This window comes from Monopterus albus, unplaced genomic scaffold, assembly GCF_001952655.1.
Source record: "Monopterus albus unplaced genomic scaffold, M_albus_1.0 scaffold14.1, whole genome shotgun sequence".
In the NCBI taxonomy this organism is placed as follows: Eukaryota; Metazoa; Chordata; class Actinopteri; order Synbranchiformes; family Synbranchidae; genus Monopterus; species Monopterus albus.
The window spans coordinates 1,230,009-1,252,220 of NW_018127894.1; the positions used below are offsets into that span (position 1 = coordinate 1,230,009).

The window sequence follows — 22,212 nt, forward strand, 5'->3', positions numbered from 1 at the left end:
GATGGGTACTGTCTGCAGAGCTGGCGTCTAATCAGGCACTCCCCACCTGCTCGAGTGAGTCATTGTTTAAAATCTCTCTGCCTTGCCACCCCCTCCTGCCTGAGCCCAGGAGGGAAGAGCTAATTAGCTACAACCAGTAACTTCCTACCCAGTTGGAGCAGGACATGCTATCTGTAACCCTTCACCTGCTGCATTAGCCAGTCAGCCACCAGCTGGCGCTCACCTCATCCAGGTCCATCTCGTCTGGACTCTTCCACCGTCGCGTCAACTGGGATCCCGGCACCACTACAATGTAGTACCACCTGCCAAGAAAAATACAGCCTGTGGTGAGACAGACTTCACTGGAGCACGTACATATTAAGATCAAAGTGGGCCGAGTGCATTAATAAGGCAGTCAAAACATTTAGAAAGACATACTTTGACAATGAGGTTTGCTGGGCAGAATCCAAAACTTGAGTGCTACACAAATGGGTCTAACCAAGGTCGAACACCAGCAGATTGGCACGGCATTCTCCACTTAATGGCTAATCACTAACAACATCTGCCATCTAGACTGGAACAAACACTATTCCAGTGAGAGAAGTCTTCAGCTAATAGAGATCCCCATAGGATTTCTTAGGTTAATAGGACCTGCTATGTGACTACTCGGGCGTGTGTCGTTTTACTGCTACCATTATAAAGACCAAAAATAGAAGGAAAATAAAGACATTAGAAAGACATTTAAGAGTTTAGGGTCATAGTAAGAAAACAAATAATGAATGGAGAAGCATGTTTGTGAGTACACAATGTACAAACATCTGGGTCTGTGTTTATTTACGTCTTCTCTCTGCTCAAAGTTTCCCCCCACTGCAGCATTCGGGTAGAATCAGCTGCTGCTGACAGTGAAAGCAGCTGCATCTCTCACCTTCTTTCCAGGCCTCGACCCTGTGATTTAACAGTCAGTCAAGTCTGGGAGTGTGAGAAGACATGTATAACAAGACTCCTCAACTCCCCTAACCCCCACCCGCACCTCCACTCTCATATCCCCAATCACCTGTGCTCTTTGCCTGTCAATCTGTGCTGGAGCTTGGCCAGCTCTGACAGCCCTGTAATCTTTTTACCAATCAACCCTATGCACTCCCCCTACTCAGTGTCCGTATGTGTGTGCGTGTATCTGACGGAAAGACTTTACTCATCAGGGTCAGACATATTTCTGCTCTTAACAGTTAGAGTCAAAAGACAATACAGCCTTCTGTGATGTTAAAAGTCATGATTATCATCAGCTATGGTGTCATAAAGTTGGCTGAGACCTAAAATTGCAGTTTCAACTTTCAAAATACATTTAGTATTGATCAGATACAAGTGTGCCACTTGAGCTACTGGGTGCCATTAAAAGGGTGCCCAGTTTTGTGAATTTGCTTCTGAATTATACTTTTTTTTTGGCAGCAACTAGGTGGCTGCTTAGAGGCTCAGGGCACAAATGAGCTCCAAAATGCACAAAATTTAAATGCAAATTCCTTTGTTCATTTCTTGTCTTTATTTATTTACAATTTTAATTTCTGTCATGATTCTAACTTTGAACTTTCCATGAAGTTAAATTGTAAACATACTTTTTAACTGTCCAAGATTCAGTGATGTAACTGTAGGTTGATTATTGTTCAGCTGATTTTCACAAAAGCATGTAAGAACGGTGCTGCCCAAGTTAAATGTGCCCATATTCGCAGTAACATAATGTGGCTTTTGAGAAACAACACTTTCAGTAATATGTGGTGATAATATATAAGTATCTCTTAAGATTTTCCACAGGAAGCCTGAAAAGGCTTCACTGAGCCCCGAAGGAAAGCTTAGTCATTGCAGCAGCCAAGAATACAGATGAAGGTACATTATGCCTTATGCTAATTAGCAAAGCTTAGTCTAGTGACTAACAACAGTCTTCATCTATTGGTGGATTTTTGCACAGAGCAAGCCTGCATGTTTGGCCCCATGTGTCTCAGTACTGACCTGACACGTGCTGTTGTGTGGACCTTGGGAAGTTTGATGGTCATTTTGCCATCCTGAACCTGCTGTGTGCTGGGCTTGGTTTGGATCAGGTCGGGGGCAGTACGGATGGACACCTGCTGCTGTAGACCTCCAGCAATGTTGCCCCTGCTTGTCAGTACGAAAGAGTAGTCCGTGTCTGGCTGCAGCTGTGTGATCAGCTTCCTCTTCAGGTTTCCCTGCACTTCTACACTTTGCTGGTTGTACAAGATCTGTGACCACATGAGAAACCGTGAAGTTATGGTTTAAGCTAGAATATGTACACAGCATGTACAATATATTAGACGATGCCCCCCAACAAACACACACACGCACACACACACACACACACACACACACACACACAAAAGCAGTATAGTCCTAAGGGAGACCCGTCTTATCTGACAACTCATCATATGCACTTCAGTGTCACACTTGCCCATTGGTGCAGATTTAATAGTTTTTTACACTTAAAATGATCTTTGCTCCATTACCACAGGGTGGGAGCTGAAAAAATATCATTTTGACAGATTTGACAGATTATTGCACCTCATACTGTAAATGAACATCAAAGTGTTTTTTTCAAAATTTTCAGTGCAAATAGGGAAAGTCACTGCATCACACCTTGGTGAAAGTGTTAATAGTTAATAGTGTAGTGTGATGACAAAATCATGTCATATACTGTTACAGCATGTACAAATATATGCATAGTGCATGTTATATATTGTGTTGAAGTAACACTTTCTGGTGGTTGAAGAACAATGCTTTATTGCAATCAGTAGTCAGTGTAATGTGTAGCAGTATTATAAAATATGATAGTTTATGAAACAGCAAAAAATTATAGTTTGAAGTTAACTGTGTTCCAGGTGACATTTTGGTATCTGTACTTCTGGCTGGCACTCACCTTAAAAGGTGCTTGGGATTTGTAGTTTGGAGGCAAATCCCAGGTGAGAAGGACAGATGTTTTCATGACAGCTTTGACACCAAAGTTTAGGGTGGGAAAATCTAGGGTAGGAAAATTCTTTGATTAATATCTCAGGTAAGACTTCTTGCACACCATAAAATATAATCTCTGGGCATAATTAAATTTCACACCAGTGTACAGCAGGTAACCGCCTCAGTGAACATCATGAACATCTTCCGTGGTTGATACCTTCTGACCAAACCCGACAAGCCATGGAATGTGAACATCAGCAATCTCATTCATGCTTAGTTACAGCTCATATAAAAATAGCCTTGATCTAGGTCTGTATTATTAATTACACTATGTTCAAAACAAGACATGTGCCACAGGCCAATATCTCTGTGATTACCTAGAAATGTATATGACAACATGTATCTTAAAATAGGCATCACACACAACTGGTGATAAAAAAGAAATCTTACATTTATGAGATTGTAAAATGCATGAGGAGGTACATGCTGTGCACGCTTCAGGTTTGTGTGCAATGAGAGGGAGGATGAGGAGGCAGGGTATGTGACTGCAGCGTGTAATGAGATTTGCACTCTATAAATCAATAAACACAGAGCTGTACAGTTCTGAGTGGTAGATGAAAAAGACGTGGCATTGATAAAGAAGAAACGAGCCAGTTACAGTGTTGAGAACATAAAGCAGGTGATAGATGCATATGCTAAAATATGTTGTGGGCAAGGCTGAGCCATGTGTCCTACCAGTTGTCCTACCATTCGGCATGGTCCTGCTCTGAATGCTGGGGCTGAGGGGTCCCCCGCCCTTGCTGGTAAACGCCTGCACCCGGATGTCATAAGTAGTGTCAGGATTAAGGCCCTGGATAGTTATGTGTGTATCGGCCGTGCGGTTGGTGCTGTTCTGCTGACTGTTAATATCCCTGTAGACCACCACATAGTATATGATTTTGCCGTTCCTTTCTGCCGGCAGCGGGGGCTCCCAGGCCAACTGAGTGCTGGACTGGGTCAGTCCTGTTACTTGCAGGTTGATCGGGAAACCTGAGGGCACGTCTTCTGGGGTGCTGATCTCCTTTACGTAGGCCTCGCCAATGCCTGCACGATTACGGGCACTGAGGCGGAAGACATAAGTGGCACCTTTGTGCAGCTCAGTGACAGTGTAGTGGTCGTCGGTCTTTCTGAGTTCACGTGAGGTATAGGTTTCTTCATCAGTGCGCTTGTACTGCAGCTGGTAGCCCATTAGCTCACCCACCATCTCCTTAGGTGGCTGCCACTGGATCAATGCTGTGTTGCCCATGGTGGTGCTGATCATCATAGTGGGTTTGCCTGGCACTAAAAAAAGAGATTGAAGTGGAGAGAAAATAAATAAGCTGCGTTGTGACTCCTCTAAACACAGAAGAACTATTTTAAGCAACCTTAACATTTAAAGGTTAAAGAATGAAGTTCAAGATTTTGGAAAATATGCCCTTTCACTTTCTGGCAATCGTTTAGAAGAGAAAATTGATACTTATAACTGTCAGTTAAATATAGATGGTTAGCTTAGTTTAGCACAAGGAAACAGGGTGAAATTTGCTAGTCTGGATCTATCAGACAAAATCCACCGACAGGCACCCCCTAAAGCGCACTAAATAACACACATACGAGAGTGGTATAGATCAGAAAATGTCACACTTCTCTGTTACGGAGATAACTGTCAACAAAACAACTGTCATCGGAGAGCTTAAATAAAGCATGTGAAGGTCACATGGCTTGCTTTATAGCATTTCAGCAGCAGCTAGTTGTGATAACTCTTTCAGGAGTTAAAGCTGTTGCATCTCACTGAAACTAACATGACATTCCAGACAGTGTTCTAGTCACAATACTCTCCTGAATGAAGAAGACAGAGGTTATCAGTTTTAATACCACAGCATTCACTCTAAACAGATAGCACATATCTTATGTTTTGCATGATAACCCTGATAAAACTGACTCTGACCTGCTCCCGTCGTAGTGATGACTTTAGCTTTGCTACGAGCTCCGTCTCCCTTGGTGGTGTATGCAGCTACAGTGACAGAGTAGGTGGTTTCTGACTGCAGTCCACCAATAATGGCCTCCTGCAAAATGAAAAAATCATGAGGTCAGAGTTTAAAAGGAATCTGTGAGCCTGAGCGAGAACGCCTCTGTGGCCAAAAAAAAAAACAAAAAAAAAAAAACACACAAACCCTTCTCACACAAGCTCCTATCCCCTGACAAAAAACACATCACCAAAAGAAGGCACAGTAAGACTAAACCCCCTTTGTCATCCACTCCTAGATTCTTGATCACTTCCCTATAACAGGAAAAAACAATTTAAAGCATTTAACAGGAAGAAGTTTTAAAGCCACAAAAACAGGAGCAGGAACTTTTCTTAATCAAGAAAAACTCCTGCGCCCAGTCGTAAGGCACACGCTGAGCCCATTAACCAACAAACCAACCAAATGAACCAGAACATCACCAGTGTGTCAGTGTTCATGTCTGCTGCATGGATAAGCATGAGATTATACCCAGAGGAGCTCTGGGTCAGTGCTACACTGCAGTCTGTAAAAGCCCACCAAACAGTCCTCTTCACTGTGGGACATGCTGTTAAAACTATCTGAAGGATAAACACTTTAAAATAATAAAGTCAGATACTGAAGTTCATTGCCCATTGGATTTCCATATAGGTTGGGTTGAATGTTCAAACTGTCTCCACACAAAAACACAGACACACTAATGTGGTTGAACAAATCAGGAACTGAAAAGTCAGGAACAAACAGATAGAAGAACAGCAAACAACTGAGGTAACACACTGTTATTGGTAACCTGCTGCAGTGCTGGTACTCACTTCACCAGACTACATCAGTCTGAATAAAAACACACCCACACACGCTGGAATTAAACACTTTCTGAGCTTGAACTAAGCCCATATGCAAACAGACATACAATACACAAACACACATATGTGAATGAACGGCCTTACAATGTATATAAACACACACTACAGTAAGCATGCATGTACACAAACACACCATATGCACGCACACAGTGATACACATTCCTGCAGCTCGAGCACACATGCTGCAGTTGTCTGGTTCTGACAGGAGCCACTGAAAGGACAAACAAGCTGACGCTTACAAGCTTTCCTGCCTGAACTCTATCCAAACTCCTCATACTCTTTGAATATTATACAGCTTTGCCCTAATTCTGTTTCTCTAACTAATGACATTTTAATTTCTTAACCATAGAAGAGCATTTACCAATCTATATAGGCCAGCTCTGTTTGACAATACTTTTTACAGCCCCTCTCTTTAAGAAACATTTGATGCTCCCACACCTCACCTTTAAGAGAGACGAAAGAGATGCTAAATTACTGTATCATAAAACCATTTTAACTTTATGGAGGAAGTCTCATTATTTTACAAAATGGCTCTAACAGTCTCAGCTGTGGCAGGCACAGAGATCTTTTTTACCCCGTTCTTTCAAGGGCTAGTAACGCTTAAGAAACTCAGCAGAAAATAGAAAAGGCAAGGCTTCAAAGTTTCCTTCAGAGCAAATGCTTAGAGCAGCACCAAAGGGCATTATAGAGATTATCTAGTTATAGAAATGGATTCTTCTTTTAAAGTCTCCCCCCATCCTCACCAGCAGATTTATATTTATTAATTTATTTATTTGTTCAAACATTTGATGTTCTCTATATGTGCTTTTTGCATTAAAAAGGCACAATATGACTTGCAAAATTTCAGCTGATGATGTCTGTCTATGGGTAGTCACACTCCAATAATTACCTGGCACACAGGCTGCTATTGCCTAAACATTGCTACTGTGAACAGATGTCTTCCTCTGGACAGCTCTGTGCCTGTCAGGTGTTAATCAGCACATTAAGAGGAGAGTGAGAGGAGGCATGCCTGACTCATGCCATGTGGTTGGATCCGAAGGAATCTGGCTATGTGTGCAGCGTGACCAGATTTCTCCTCAAAAGGAGTGTTATCAAATAAACATAATGATTTGCACACATCCCACTGGCTCATTAATAAAGAAAGAAAAGCATCCAGTGTTGATGCATACACAGCTGAACAAAAAGCCCTGAGCATCTGTCAACCTTTATGGGTGGTCACTGGTACTGTAAAGGTAACCGCAGGTACCTAATGTAAACTGCTCAAGTTAATTCTTTGGTACATTTTCTTAAATGCTATAAACAATTTTTAAAACAATTTCTTCACCCTGGTTCAAATGCTGAAAGCAGCATTTGTTATTCTGGCAGGTTCCCACTGAATTTCAGACTAGAAACAGTAAGTGGCTTTGCATTTATGCTAGTACAATATGACGTCTAAGAGATAATGTGACAGCCATGGAACAGCGAGCTGCCATACAGGCAAATGAAAAGTACATGAAAGGCTGGTGACAATCTTGGAGATGTGTGGTGCTGTTAAAAAAAAAAGAAAACACAAGTCCCTCCCCTCAGACAGACATGTCATCTAGAGTAGTAGGGGAGACACCAGGTTATGTGAGCCTGATTAATGTCAGCATCACATTGGGACAGTGACACACAGCCTTTGACTGCACTGTGTGCTCAGTGATGATGGACAGCACTGCGTACTTGCTGCAGTAAAAGCATCAGCTCTGAGTGAGTGCCCAGTGGCTACGAGTTTGTCTTAAGCTAAAATATTAGACTTGTACACAATCATCAGTGGTAATAATCCTCATACTTTGCAGTTGTAGTAGCTCTTAAGGGAACATAACACAAACACACACACACACACACAGAGAGAAACCAGGAATCATTAGGACACACATTCCTTGCTGTGGTTATGATGAGGTTATGATCTTTTCATGAGGATTCACACCGAGTGGATTACAGGCATGGCTTACACAGAAATAAACACACACACCGACACACAACTCATAACCCAAACACACAAGCGCACACAGCACCCCTTAACTGCAGACAGAAGAAGAGCGTGCCCTGCAAGACAACCCAGCAGCACACATGAGGGTTACTCACATGCTCGGTGGACTCTTCAATATTCCACTAATGGGAGAGAAGACACAGGACACAGGGCGGGGAGAGAAATGAGTCAGAGACAACACAATGGGCAAAGAAAAAAAGAACTTGTCTTTTTTTCGCTCAAAGACAGATGTATGTAGGTGTCAACAGAGCCATGCAGTGGAAAGAAACATAGAGGGAGAGACTGTGATGGAAGAGAGGGTGTACAAAAATGTTGAGTGGCATAAAACTAATTGTGTAACCAAGCCGAGCAACGGTTGTGAAAGTCATTATTGTTCATGATGCACTGCCTTGTTCTCATTTGCCTATGAATCTAATAAAAACCTCTCTTTTCCTTAATCATGCCTCTATTCAGTAAGATAACTATCTCTCTGTGGAGCAAATACAGAATCTCTGGAGCATTTCCTCTTTCCTTACAGAAATGAAGGAAAGGCTTTAATTAATTATATTTCAGTATGTTTTCAAATGTTGTCCTTGCTCACTGTGTTTAGCCAAGTGATTCCTGGGGGAAGAGAAAGCCCATTCTGTGCCACAGGGAACTGTTGGTGCGGAGCATGAAATCCTATTACCAGTGCCGCTATGCTAGCCCAGTGACATCAAACCCCATCGATGCAGAACGTAACTCCTGCTGTTTACCAGCAACTCGATCCATCTCAGAGTTGTCTTTGAGTTCCTGCAGAGGAGTTCACTGATGGGTGGCCTGGCTGTCAAGGGGCAGTAGAGGCGACACTGATGAAGTGGAGATCAAAGAAGGGGTGGAGGTTTGGGTGTGGGATGAGGAAGAACGGTGGGTGATGCTGCCAATGGAAACATTTTTATTTGATTAACAGCTGTTAGTGGAGTGGCTACCACTGGGGAGAGTAGCTGGAGAGGGCTAGGAAGCGATAAGGCTAAAGCATGAGGGGATTACAGCAAGTGAAGGAAGCAATTTCAAGATTTCTTTGGTAAAGGACTGGTTCACTCAAATAACAAAAACCACTGTTCGCTGACCTCTAGTGGTCACAGTAGGAATGAGAGTGCTGATTCTGCCTGGGTTTAGAAATAACCCTCTCTGATTTGTCTGTTGCCACTCACAAGGGATATGACAGAAGTTTTGTTGATATTGCTCATGATATGAAAAATATCTGCAGCAATGTCTTCTCAGTTGTGAGGCTAAAGTTAGCTCAGGCAGCAATAACGCAGAGCTGACAATTCAGCAAAAACAATAGGGATCATCAGTCCAACATCCACATATTGTCACAGACTTAACATCTGTTATTAATATATTTAATTGAATGTTACATTTATTTTTAGAGTATATTCAATTACTGCAAGTATAGTGTGCTGTATTTAACCCCCTATGAACATGAAATTTATACACCAAGTTCATGCCTATTAAGACATAACCTCATGCCAGGGATGCCTGTTGTTTTGCTCTGAAGACAAAAAGGGCAATCCTCACACATTGATGATTATCTGTGTACTGGACAGTTTTCATCATCATCCTCCATTGACTGTTTGCATATGGACAGACAAAAGATCCAACTTCTCCACCCTCCTCCCTGTGGATGGGTCGTTATCACTAACCAGCTAACTGAAGCATGAACCAGGCTCTGTATGGTCCCTGCTGCAACTGGTTGAGACACATGGCGCATCAAAAACTGCTGCCTCATGCTCCTCTGATATAACAGGGCACTAAAAAGTACAATTTAAGAACAGCTGCTATTTAACTCCATGAATAACAGTTTGTGATGTGCCTAATTGCTTAATTTGTTTACCGTCGACTCCACTCAGTATGTCAACAGAGCAGCGAACACATTAAGGCTCACAAGAGTTCCTATCTCATTTTGGGCTTAATCCCTTTCTATAGCAACTGCTTTTGCTTTCTTCGTAAATCCATGGGAGAATTATAAATTATCCCCCCATTTATATTTCGAATGCCAACGCAAGCTGAAAACGCATCATTGCTGATAAGTGTCGTTTGTGGAAACGGAGCAGTATAATTTGCAGGCGGGTGAGGCAAATGTGATGACATGGGCTGAGATGTGTGGCTATAAAAACTGGAACGAGTGATGTGGAAGAGAAGGAGCTGTCATGATTGATGGAGTGAAGCGGGCTGAGGTGCTTCGTTTCTCTTTTTTTTTCAATTCCCATTCAGCTCCAATCTGAGGCAGTAAAGGCTGTAGAGGCAGTGAAGCATTGCCTTGCTCCTCGTGCACACAAATGCACACACAGACCACAAAAGCGCATGAGCGGTCAAACAAAATGAACCTGGAAATGTAGTGCTGAACGAAGGAAAACTTGTGCAGAAAATTTATAGAAGCACAGACAATGGCTAATGGCTCCAAACTCAATCACACCACTTTCTAACAAACCGTATATGTACGTATATAAAAAAAACACAAGCCTAGAGGTTGCAGTGAGTGCACAATAATGGAGCCGGCTATGTGGTGTGGAGCTGCCCACTCAGGTTTAGACCACTTTTCCAATAGAAATATGGTTGAAAGGGGTCGATAACATCACACTGTTAACATGGTCTCTGGTTTAAATTTAGCAGGGAAATGAGGGCGCTGTGTGGGCTCCTGCTTGAAAAGAAAAGAGGCGCTTATACCGCCCACGCACAGGCAAAGCTCTCCTAGCTCTCCTCCCAGCATTTCAGATAACCCTGAGAGAGGGTGAAGAGGAGAGAAGGAAATAGAAACAGAGAGACAAAGACAAGGGGGGAGGTGATAGCGATTTCAACAGAATGTGCAATTCAATCAGTTGGCTTAGGTTTGTGATTGAAGTTGAAGGTGAGGCTGTGGTTTGTTGTGAGGGCCCTGGAAAGTCTGGATTTTTCTTTTCTTCCTGACAGGCTTACTGTTGCATCCAATGCGGGTGAAAGGGGGATATGGAGCTGATTACACATTAAGCAAACTTTTGAAAGAAACACTATGGGATGCGCCAAAATAGATTTTTTTTTTGTTGCTTTTATTCATCATCAATTACAGGTTTGAGGTATGTGCATGAGTCTAAGATGACTCAGGAACTTTTTTTCTCTGTGAGCTGGAAAGTCTACAACAAGGTTGATCTAAACAGTGAGCATGTTTGCTCATGTTACCCGTGTTGTTTTCTTCTACTTGTTATTGGTGAATGGAGAACGGGTGAGAATAGGAGGAGTTGTTCTAAAACCAGTTCGACAAACATGGTGTCAGCTGACTGTGTGGTCTGGGCAGGTCCTAGCAGGTTGGCTACGCAGCGCTGTCTCATAATAAACAATCCGTTGAGATGACTCAATCAAACGTAGCCATGCATGCAAGCAAGCACGCAAGCTTTTGATAATTACTCAACCGACTTCTCAGGCAGGAAGAGTGCAAAATGAGGCCATGAGAAAAAGGGAAGGGAGTGGGAAGGATGGAGAAAAGGAACAACACAGGAGGAGGGAGGAGAAACTCAGGTTTCTGCCAAGGAGGGAACGAGTTTAAGGAACATCCTGGACACCAAACTGGAACATGAGAGCTACTCTAAGCGCCAAATTGCAGTATGCCTTGTCTATTGTGTGAACCTGGCACAAATGAGACATGACATTGAGTACTGTTTGCACAACAAGTAGGGACATTTTCAGTTCAGTTTTCATAACGCAAAACGGTGTCACGCTGAACATGCTGACATGAAGAAAACACTTTCAGGAAGACAAGCAGCCACCATGCTTTTCTCCTCTTCCAGACCAAACGATGCTGTCCTGGCTGTCAAGCACTCTAGTGCACAGTCGGATAACAATGAACTGTCAGGACCAGCAGCTAGAAACTACTGCTGTGAAAAAACAAAAAGGTGCTGGACTGTGTTTTGGAGTTTAAAACAGACTTTTTGGCCAGGTGTAGAGACACTGCCAGGTTATACTCTATCTGCCTCTACTACACAGTTATTCTGGGCTCTGTCAGGCCAAAATTAACCTAATGTTAATATTATGCATGACAATTGCTACAGAATCCCATGTGCGACAGGACACTTGGGTGGGTTGACAACCGCTAAATATGATTCATTATGCATTTATCACTGAGTGCCCTGTTACATAACTGGACTCCTACTTAGCATCAATTGGCATGTATCACATTTGACATCAAGATGAATTTGACAATGCTTTTCTTCTGTAATGATAAGACTTAAGACAGTGGGGTGTTTGACGAAGCAAATCGAGGTTAATACTGTCGCTCCACTCAAGGGCACAGCAGTGCACACTGCCGGGGAACTGAACCAGCAACCTGCTGATCTCCCTAAATGCTGCTGCTAAGCATTTAGCAGCAAATGCTACTCAGAAACACATGAGGCAGATCAGAATTTTCTGTCGTGTTCCTGCAGCCAGGGAGCGCTTACTTGTTCAAATGAGATGTTTTTGTTGGAGGCCATCAAGGGTGCAAGTGAAAGCGTGTTCACGCAAATGTTACTCCTGGCAAACAATCATAAGGAGGCTATTAAGCTGGGCTCTTCTCTCCCAAAGAGAGGGAAAAAGGGAGAGTGGGGTTTCTGGTTTTAAGATATTCATGAATCTCTGAATCCCTCTTAAGATTACAATCTCTCATCCATCTTGTGGTGTCGCACAGCTTCAGGCAATTCAGAGCTGCCTCCATTAAAGTGTAAAGGGTTGCGTCGAGAAAATAACTCTAATTTATAAACATGGTAACATGGCAGTGCGTATGTGTTACTGCTAAAACCGAAAAGAGAGGTGGAGTGATTCCACTAAGCCCCATCCTGATGCAATGTATAAAAAATAGGTGATATAGCTAATACTGTAGAATTAGAGTGGATCCTGTTATGACAGCTAATCCAAAGCTGTGGGAGCAGGGTACCAATTTAGAGTCAAATGTCACATGTGGAGCAAGATGAAAAAAGAGGGAGTGAGAGAGGATTTGGGGGGGTTTACTACAGTCGTCAGAATGAAAACGCCACGTGTGTCACTTGGTATAGGGGAAATGAAGTATGAACACAGAGAATGGAAGGGAACAGAGGAGCAGTGGAGAATGGAAATTATGGGAAATAAACATAAACCAGATATAGACAGTGAAAGGGAGATAGACAAAGACTGGACAAGACATCATCCAGTACCTGTGCCTCTGGCAACGCAACATCCATAATGTTGGGCTGGCCTCGAGGTTCTCCGTTTTCAAGCCGGGAGAAGATGACTTGATATCCTCTGATTTGGCCGTGCTGCTTCCCCTGCAGGGGTGGCTTCCAGGTGACTCTGATGGCTGTGGAGTTTATGGCCTCAACCTCCAGCTTCCTGGGGGGGGCACCCGGCACTGGAAACCAGAAAACAAGGGGGAGAGAGGGAGGGCGGGCAAAATGCAAGAAAGAGAGAAAGTGGGAGAAAGTGAGACGAGGACGAAAGAAGTCAAAGTATATTTAATTTGTGATTTTCCTCAGATCACTGTTTTATGATGAGGAGCCAAAAAAGAATGACTTTTGAGATTTTATTTTTGTATAAACTAGAGTGTTCTCTAGAAGGTAGTGATACTAGAACTGGCCAAATCATCTCATTTCATTTCAGACCACTTATAAATATTGTGTCCCCAAAAAAATCCTATGTGGGACAGCATGTGGTTTAGCGATGTCTGTAATGCCCTTAATTCTGGTATGAAATTAACTGTGTTGCAGCAAACTTCAAACACATTAATTATAGAGGGCTCTCTCTTAGGAGCAGCTACTCTTTATCACATTGCAAACAAAACGAGGAACAAGTGAGAAAAGAGGGAAGAGCAACAGAATGCTCCTCTTCTTTTTCTTAGAACAGAAGAGAGATGTCAAGAAGGTATTTAAACAGTGAAAGCAGAGGACAGTGATGCAGAGCTGAGGCCTCTGGGTGAGGAGCCCTTAACCTCCATAGATGCAAAGTGCTACAGCCTTAAAGAACAAGCCTGGAAAAGAAAAAAGAGAAGGTGACCCCTCTGCTACCACTAATACTTTGTTAACCCATAACTGATCAACAGCACAAAGTGAAAAGTGTGGTAGGAACTCGAGAGAGTGTTGTAAAACAGGCCAAGTCTGAGAGCACACCGCTTCAGGGAAGGTGTCAACCTACCATCCTCTTTGGTTTTCATCCTCACTGGGGCACTCTCAGGGCCTGGTCCCACATCAGTGTGTGCCCTCACCCACACCTGATACTCAGTCCACTTCTCCAGACCCTCCAGCACATAGCTGGTGGCATCTGCGCCGATGCCTGGCACCTCATGCCGCTCCGTGTCCTCTCCAGCTAGGGCTTGGTAGCTGACTGTGTAACGCACAATGGCACCATGGCGGCTAGCAGCGGGCGGTGCCACCCAACTCACCTTGAGGCTAGTGGAGCTCAGGCTGACCAGCTGTACCTCCTGAGGGGGGGCAGATGGGGCTGCAGGGGGAAGGGAACAAAACCACACGAAGGATGGACACAGATCAAGCAAGAAAGACAAAACAAAACAAAACAAAAAAACTAATCGAAGCAAAAAAAAAACAAAAACAAAACAAGCAAACAAAAAAAAAAACAACTAAACTAAAGCACAGGCAAACATAAGGCACAACTCTAGAAGTTTTTTGTCCAGTGGTCAATATGAAAATGTAATATTCAAAGTGTCAGTGTAACGTTTTTGAATTTCCTACCTACAACATGTACGTAAACGAAGAATAAACTATAGACGTTTTCTGATTTCCTGAAATTCCCCTAATGAGCACATTTTTCTAAGTTGTACTTTATACTGCTCTGCTTTTTAATGAAAGTTCATATACAGACAGACTTTACAAATTAAGCTTGAAAAAAATAGTACTTATGTATAATTCCAAGGTTTTGTCTCTGTATTATCCTTATAAATAAACCAGGCTGGGTTTAACATAAAACAGTACATGGGTGTACTGACTAAAGCGTTGCCGACATGTTCTCTACCTTGCCCAGAAAGTTTATTTTTGAGTTAAATCATTTGCAAACATAGTGTTGGTGATAAATTAAATAATATTATACTGCAACTTTGAAGATTATATTTTCATTTTTACACTGAACACAAAACACTTTCATACTAAACAGGATGCTGCCTCTGGACTGAGAGATTGGCTGTAAAACACATTATCAGGTTGCTCTTGAAGCTGTGCCTGGCACTACATTTATGCAGAGAGGCCAAGAAACTACAGTGTGGGGTCGAAAGAACATAAAATCTGCCAAAACTTTTCACAAAGACATAGTCTGGCCCTAGCTGCCCTGTCTGCTGCCTCTTGCTGTATGCAGAGGGAGCAATAAACTAGCCATAAATGTGCAAGTGTGTGAATAAGTGCTTGACGGTGCTGACTGGTATTGGCATGGTGACGCAGAAACTCTGGCCTTCATTACAGTGGCTGTCAGAGCATGGTCAGAGGTGCAGCTGAGATACACCAGTCTGTCACTGATGTTGTACATGAAGCTATTATGTCATAATCAATATCTGTTACTGTAGGAGCATTCAAGCCAATGTCAGCATCTGGTTTGAAGCTACTGCCACGGAAAGCAGTATTATTATGTTCATCAAAAGGGACAAATTCCTACATGTTCCAGATTCACTACACAACATGCTGCTCTGTCATTTGCCCTTTGATTTGAATGGCCAGAACTGGGCCAGCAATGATGCAGCTACATGGCTTTTGTCTTACAACTATTGTCCCAACAGGTAATCAAAGTGGATATTTAACTTAATGTCTAAGCATAATGTTGACATGTCTCACCCTGTTATGTTTTATAATCATAAACTCTTCTGGCACACTCCACTATGGAGTAAGTAGAAATACAAACATATACAGTATAATGAGTTTATATGGAGTCGGTAATCTCTAGCTACACTTCCAGCTGCAGTAAAAAATATATATGTACTCTCAAGTCCAGAGGTAAAAACAGAAAGCCTATGAACAAATTTAAAATGGAGAACATAACAGCACTGAAAACTAACTCAGTAGCATTCACATAATTCATGCATCTAACTCAATCATAAAATTATTCTACAAAATGGGGCTCTTCAAAATAGAATAAAATGAACCAAGAAAAAAAATTCTTACAGTGCATGGCCATGATTTTTTTTTTTTTTAAATAAACAGAGCAATGAACAGTGAGCTCATATGAGAATCCAATAAACGAATACCAGAACATGAAACTCCACCTTTCTAAACATTAGAGCTGTAGCATTAGAGCAAAACAGCGGTCTCATCTGGTGGTCCCTGATCCACAACAGATTGGACAGAAAACTACAAATACCTGACAGCACCATGTGTATTAATAAACTGTGACTGACTGAATCAAAACAATGCTGCTGATTTTCAAAGCACTGTCATATTGAGGTCTTGATGAAAAATTTGGAATTGGAAGAGAGAACACCACACGAAACGCATACACCTCAGAGACAAAAATGATAAAATAGAGTTACATTTATAGATAAAAAAGATAAATCAGCCTCTCCTTCTTCCTATTGTAAAAGTCCAATATATAATTAATTGATTATATACTTTACATTTAAGGTATATATATACAGATAAGTGAAGAGTGTGAGTTATAGATGGGAATTTTGGGAAGTTTATTCATGTGTTACTATAGAAGAATTGTTTTGAAGTGAATACTTTTCAACTTGTGTTCTGATTTTTGGCTTTCTAACATCTTCTTTAAAATTATGAATTGCTCCTTTATCTAATTTCTTAATCACTGTTACTTTATAATTTCCCAATTTTAGGCGAAGCAGTAAGTAACGTTTACACTTTCACACTTTTTTAAACTTGTATTGTTAAGTCCTGAGTTCAGTGGAAGTGTTTGACCACATAAACAACCAGCGACTTTGAATACAGCTCACTTGTGTTCATTGCTCTGAATCCCTATAAAATGATACTAAACACTGAAACTGCCTTCCAGAGACTGCTGCTTATTTTATGCACACCAGTATATTGTTGCATGAAACTCAAATTCTGTGTCCTTCTGTCTCCTGCTGACAGGAGACACAGACAGGAGACACACAAGGACACAGACAGTTCGCCACTCGTAATCACAACTAACAGTTATTTAACTCTGGGTTTGCCAGAGGTGTCAACTCTTCACTGATTTTTGTTTGTCCTTATGGGGGAAGGTTTCAAAAAGTGATATCCAAGCCCTCGGTCCAGTCTTTTCTATTCTAACGGCACTGCCTCTGATCTTGTAACTGCCACAGCCATAAATTTGAATGTGGAACATTATTATCAATCGGACATTAGTTTGGAATTTCTTTTGATGCATTTGATTAGTTGTCCATTTACAGAAATGTGTACAAGTACAATGTCGTTATTTTAAAATGTCTAAGAATACTGGCTTGGGGATTAAAGTCACTGTTGCTAAGTAAAGCACAATGTGTACCGACACCAGTAATTGCACTGTGAGGTATTTCTTTCTACACTCACAACTTTATATCAAATTAGAGGCACATTTATTCATATGTACCTTTTATTGTTAATAAAATGCAGTTCAGTAAATAATGTGTGCAAGCCAAAGACATACTGCATATGAGCGCCCTGCGCGAAGTGGCACTAGCATGGCGTCACAGACACAAATAAAGTCAGCAGTCAACTGGCAGAGAGTGACATTTTGAGTGCTGGGACTGTAAAACCACACAATGAAAAGCGGCAAAAACAACAGCACAGCTCACAAATGTGGGAAAAAGACACATTAAACGTACCTTGACACTGAACACAGGGCCTGCCCTCAGATAGATGGACAGGGCGGTTAGTGTTGGTGACAGACGGGAGGTGGTGGGAGCGTGAGGCTGACTGCGATGGCTACACTGTCAGCATTTTATGCTGTGCTAAAATTGACTTGACACTCAAGTTGCCCATGCTCTCTGATTTAAGCTCTATGATAGTCAGCTTTGTCCTACTATGAAAATAATGACCTAAAACTGCTTCAGCCAGCTATGGGTGAATGTTACCCTATGAAATGATTATTCGATACCAAAGAGATTAAGAAGATGAGTGAGACAACGCAAGAGAAAATAAACAGTGGAATTACTGGACTGAGCGGTGCGGGCCTCAATGGGCTGGGTGTAGACACCTAACCCCATCTCAGAACGGGCTGCCAGGGAGAAACGGTACAAGGTGTCAGGCTTTAAACCCTCTACAGCATAGGAGCCTGCTGGGTTGAAGGTCACATGAATCTGGAAGGGGAAGAAGTAGACAGAAACATGCCACCGAGTTAACAGTCAAAAACAGCCATGTCAAGTCTATTTGTCTTGACCTTGCTTTAACCAGAAGAAATTGATGCTCAAATGAAATCCTAAAGTTTAAACTCTTGTCTATCTACAGTACATTCACATAAAACTGAGAATACAGCCAAATTAGAAAGCCAACAATCCATCCTCCTGTTTACAGTTGGTGCAGTGGTCGAGGAGAGTTGAATGAAGGGCCACAAAACCAAGAGATGGAACAGAACAACTGTGCTGTCTGTTAATACGGTAAATCTTTCTCATCAGCTGGGGAGCTGACTACAGTACTACAATAACACTGCTTCAGTCAAGGCTTCCTTTCAGAGAAACTGTATCATAAAGAGTAAGTTTAATTCATCTCCAGTCTCAGAGAAGAATATGAGGCCAAGACAAATGACACAGAGAGATCGATCAATCTATAGACAAACAGATACAGTAGTGTGCAGTAGAGACAACCAGGCCATGAAGTATTTAAAGCTTCATGTTGTTTTTCTAACCTTATTGTCTGACCCGGCTTCCCAGTACTGCAGCTCATACTTAGTGATGGGGTCCTGCACAGGCCACAGCCATGTTAGCATGATGCGGGTGTCCAGCTCAGCTTCGGCCTCAAAGCTGGATGGCTGGGCGGGGACTGGGTGAAGAGGGGCGATGGAACAGAGGTTAGAATAAAAGAAACAAGAAGAGCACATTACTAAAACACAATGTTCTCCACTGTCTCCGCAGCAATAACCACTTCTCAAAAACTTTGCATTAGTAGTCTTAGAGCAGGAAATGCTCAGAGTTAACAAGGCATGGTGGAGTATAACTTGTACCATTTACAATCTGATTTCTATTTGTCTTTTGTGTTCTTGTCGCAGTTTTACAGAAATTCTGAATCTTCATTAAAATATCCAAGGAAAGGTGCACCTTGTGTTTACTGGTGGACTTCAAACTGTTAGCTAATTGTCTAGCTCTGAAGGACAACTCACTGAGAGGACAGTACAGACAGTAAAATGTTTACATCTGCACATTAACATACACAGCAGCTGGCTGCTCACCTCCCTGCTGGGTTTTGACTTGCAGGATGTCAGAAGGTGGCCCATCGCCTACAGAGGTGAAGCCCAGCACCCTGAGGCTGTAGGTGATATCAGGAGTCAGGCCTGAGATGGTAGTCAGACTGCTGTCATCTGTGTTGTGTTTCTGCCAGGCGCTGAGTGGAGCCGTCAGATCTGAGCTATAGTAGACCCGGTAGCCCCTGATCTGCCCGTTGGGCTCCTCAGGAGGTTCCCACTGGACCAGCATTGTGCTGGCACTCAGCATGCGGGCTTGGACGTGTAGAGGTGGTGAGGAGGGGGCCTGCTCACCGGTGCGTGTCTCCACAGGGTCACTGGGTGGCCCACGGCCAATGTTGTTGACAGCCATGACACGAAACTCATACTCAGAGTAGGGGCTAAGTCCGCCGATGCTGTAACGGGTGGTGGCAACACCTTCCACTTCCTGGAAGCCATTGTCTGAGGACTTGGCTCTGTATTGGATCATGTAGTAAGAAACGGGTTCTGGGTTGCCAGAGTCCCAGGTGAGTGTCACGCTTGTGGCGGTGGTCTCAGTCACAATGAGGGAGGTTGGGGGTTTTGGCAAGGCTGAGGAGTGAGAAGGAGATTATTAGCGTTGACATCAGGAATGGGCTTTTAGGCATTGTGGGTAAGTGGACCTTTGACACATTTGATACCATAATTCTCAAAATATTAACAGAATACAGCTAAACTCTGCTGTTTTGGAGCAAAGATGACAGGTCATGCAATTCTCCATTCTGTCACTCATAGCAGTTTCATACGTTAATCCTTATAGTACCATCAGCAGTCATTATCTCCAAAGGAACAGAAAAGCTAGACTTAAATCCCAGTTTTATGTTTTAAAACTGGCCCAGCCATTACTGACAATATGAGAAAATTGCAAAAGTGGCTCCTGTTGAGAATAAATGACAAATACAAACAAAGCAGTCCTCATTATGGCTTCTTTGAAGAAGGAGGTCTATATTGCTGTGGTCCCTCTAAAAGACTATGACATTCTGTGTATCGATCACTTGAGTGGAAAGTGGGATCAATAGGTTCAGCAACTGATAAAAGAGGCTGCAATGGGTAGACAACACAGTCACACAGTCACATATCTTGGCAGAACCAAATTCACACAAATACACAGAGGAAAAACAACAAGCATGCAGACAGACACATACAAGCCCTGACATCAATGTTTACTGATAAACAGACTGAACAACAGTTCTCACCTTTGACAGTAACCTGAGCTGTAGCTTCAATCATGCCCAGAGAGGACATAGCCACGCAGGTGTAGTTGGCTGACTCACGGATGTTGATGACCTCCAACACATTGCGTCCCAGTGGCATTTCTTCCTCCTTGGTCAGCTCCTCCTGGCCCATAGTCCACTTTACATAGGGCATCGGAGAGCCCACTGCTACGCATGTCAAGTTGATGCTGCCACCTGGCATCACCTCTTGGTTGGTGGGCGGAATGGAGAATCTGGGTGGCACTCTTCGCACTAAGGGGATGAAGAGCAGGAGAAAGGAATGAATAGGTAGGATGTGTAAGGTGAATATGATGTTTTGTATTTCATAAATGGTTTTGCCCCATTCAACAACCACAAGCCTAAAAGCTAACTCAGAAAAGCAAAAAGGATTGCAGGCTGATCGCTTTTGTCTGAATGTGCAGGCGAGCACAATGAGAATAATAGGACTATCACAAAACGACTCTAGAAATTCACAAGAAAACTTTAAGGGGGTGTTTTATCCTCTTGCCTACAAAAGGGAATATAATCAAAAAATAGCCCAGTTTTGCTGGAGACTATGTCTGGCCCTCTTTTGTCAGAGTGTCAAATAGTGGCGAGAGTTGCATCATTTAGGGACCCTGTGGAGATGGCTTTGTTTGATTTCTTCTGCTGCTCCATCTCTTGTGCTCCTTCAGCTCAGCCTGTCTTTCTCATTCTTTCTCTTTCTTTGTGCAGTTCTGATATGCAGATAGGCTGACATTAAAAAGGGGTTCCCATGGAGACAAGAAGGGCCCGCTGACGTCGCCAGGGACAAGGCAAACACTGATGCTGAAGCTCCGTGCAATACTGAAAAGCTGCCCCGGAATAAACAGGCAGCCAACATTTACATATGATTTGTTTCTATCTAAATAAGACCAAAGAAATGCCTGCCATACTTACAAACTTCATATATTTTTTTGATAACTTTCGGCAACCACACCATTTCTCGTGGTAAAGAAATCCTTACTTGAAAAGGCTATGTGAACATCCATTAGTGTCAGACCTGTTAATGACATGCTAAACATTATCACAGTATGTGGTGACTGTAAGAAAGAGAAGCTCGTACTTCTGTAACCTTGATTATGGAGAAAGTGAAGCTGAGCAATCCCACTACTGTCGTTTGTATGTATTCAAAACACTACGGCATGAAACTATCTCTGCAGAATTTATACTGCTTGTTTCAGATAATGCATTACATCTCTGTGTCTCTGTGAGAAAAAAAAAACAACCCTTGCAACCCTTGACTGTAATTGCTCTTTTGCACTGGTCTCCATGAAAATGGATTTTCAAATGCGAGTCTCCATCCTTTTCTCCGACCCTTCACCCCTCCCTCCCAGTTCTAATTTGAACCAGAACGTTGTTACAGGCATGCTTGTTATTCCCCTCATTATATGGTGAAATGGAAAACACAAAAGCACCTTTTGAGACTCCAGTCAGGAAAAGGCTGGTTCTGTGCACCACACCATAATAAGTGGGACCTGGTTCACACTCATCTAAATTTTCCCAAAATAAGTGGCGGTTCATGCATATTCAAATTTTGGTCTTTAAGTTTGCTTCAGAACCAGAATCAGCTTTATTGGCCAGGTGTGTTGGACACACGAGGAATTTGACTGTGGTACAGTGGCTCTCAATGCGTATGTACTCGTCCTTATGTAAGGCAGCAGTGGGCAAGTAAAAAATATAAGGCTGAGAACAGAAGTAAAAACATAATGTGTAATCAAGCAAATGCTTGTTTGTCTTTCTAAAAGAATTTCCCAGGAAATTAAAACTTTATTGTTCATTTTAAAAGGACTAAACCTTTCTGAGGGTTTGTGGCAAAAAAATAAAAAATAAAA

General features: G+C 42.4%; 1 protein-coding gene across 22 annotated transcripts in view; it reads right to left on the reverse strand.

Annotated features, from left to right (window-relative positions):
- The window catches only part of ptprfb (protein tyrosine phosphatase receptor type Fb), a 156,988-nt gene that overhangs the window by 36,829 nt on the left and 97,947 nt on the right, over positions 1-22,212 (reverse strand). For 8 of the 22 annotated variants that reach the window (XM_020591231.1, XM_020591233.1, XM_020591237.1 and 5 more), the window contains 12 exons: positions 20,342-20,611; positions 19,116-19,697; positions 18,576-18,709; positions 17,886-18,030; positions 13,956-14,261; positions 12,983-13,176; positions 7,919-7,945; positions 4,895-5,012; positions 3,667-4,251; positions 2,900-3,000; positions 1,981-2,228; positions 224-302 (listed from right to left, as the gene is read on the reverse strand). In XM_020591231.1, the coding sequence (XP_020446887.1) occupies positions 224-302; positions 1,981-2,228; positions 2,900-3,000; positions 3,667-4,251; positions 4,895-5,012; positions 7,919-7,945; positions 12,983-13,176; positions 13,956-14,261; positions 17,886-18,030; positions 18,576-18,709; positions 19,116-19,697; positions 20,342-20,611 (2,789 nt within the window). The remainder of the gene's footprint in view (positions 1-223; positions 303-1,980; positions 2,229-2,899; positions 3,001-3,666; positions 4,252-4,894; positions 5,013-7,918; positions 7,946-12,982; positions 13,177-13,955; positions 14,262-17,885; positions 18,031-18,575; positions 18,710-19,115; positions 19,698-20,341; positions 20,612-22,212) is intronic. The other 14 variants (XM_020591235.1, XM_020591239.1, XM_020591248.1 and 11 more) reach the window with 6 other exon arrangements.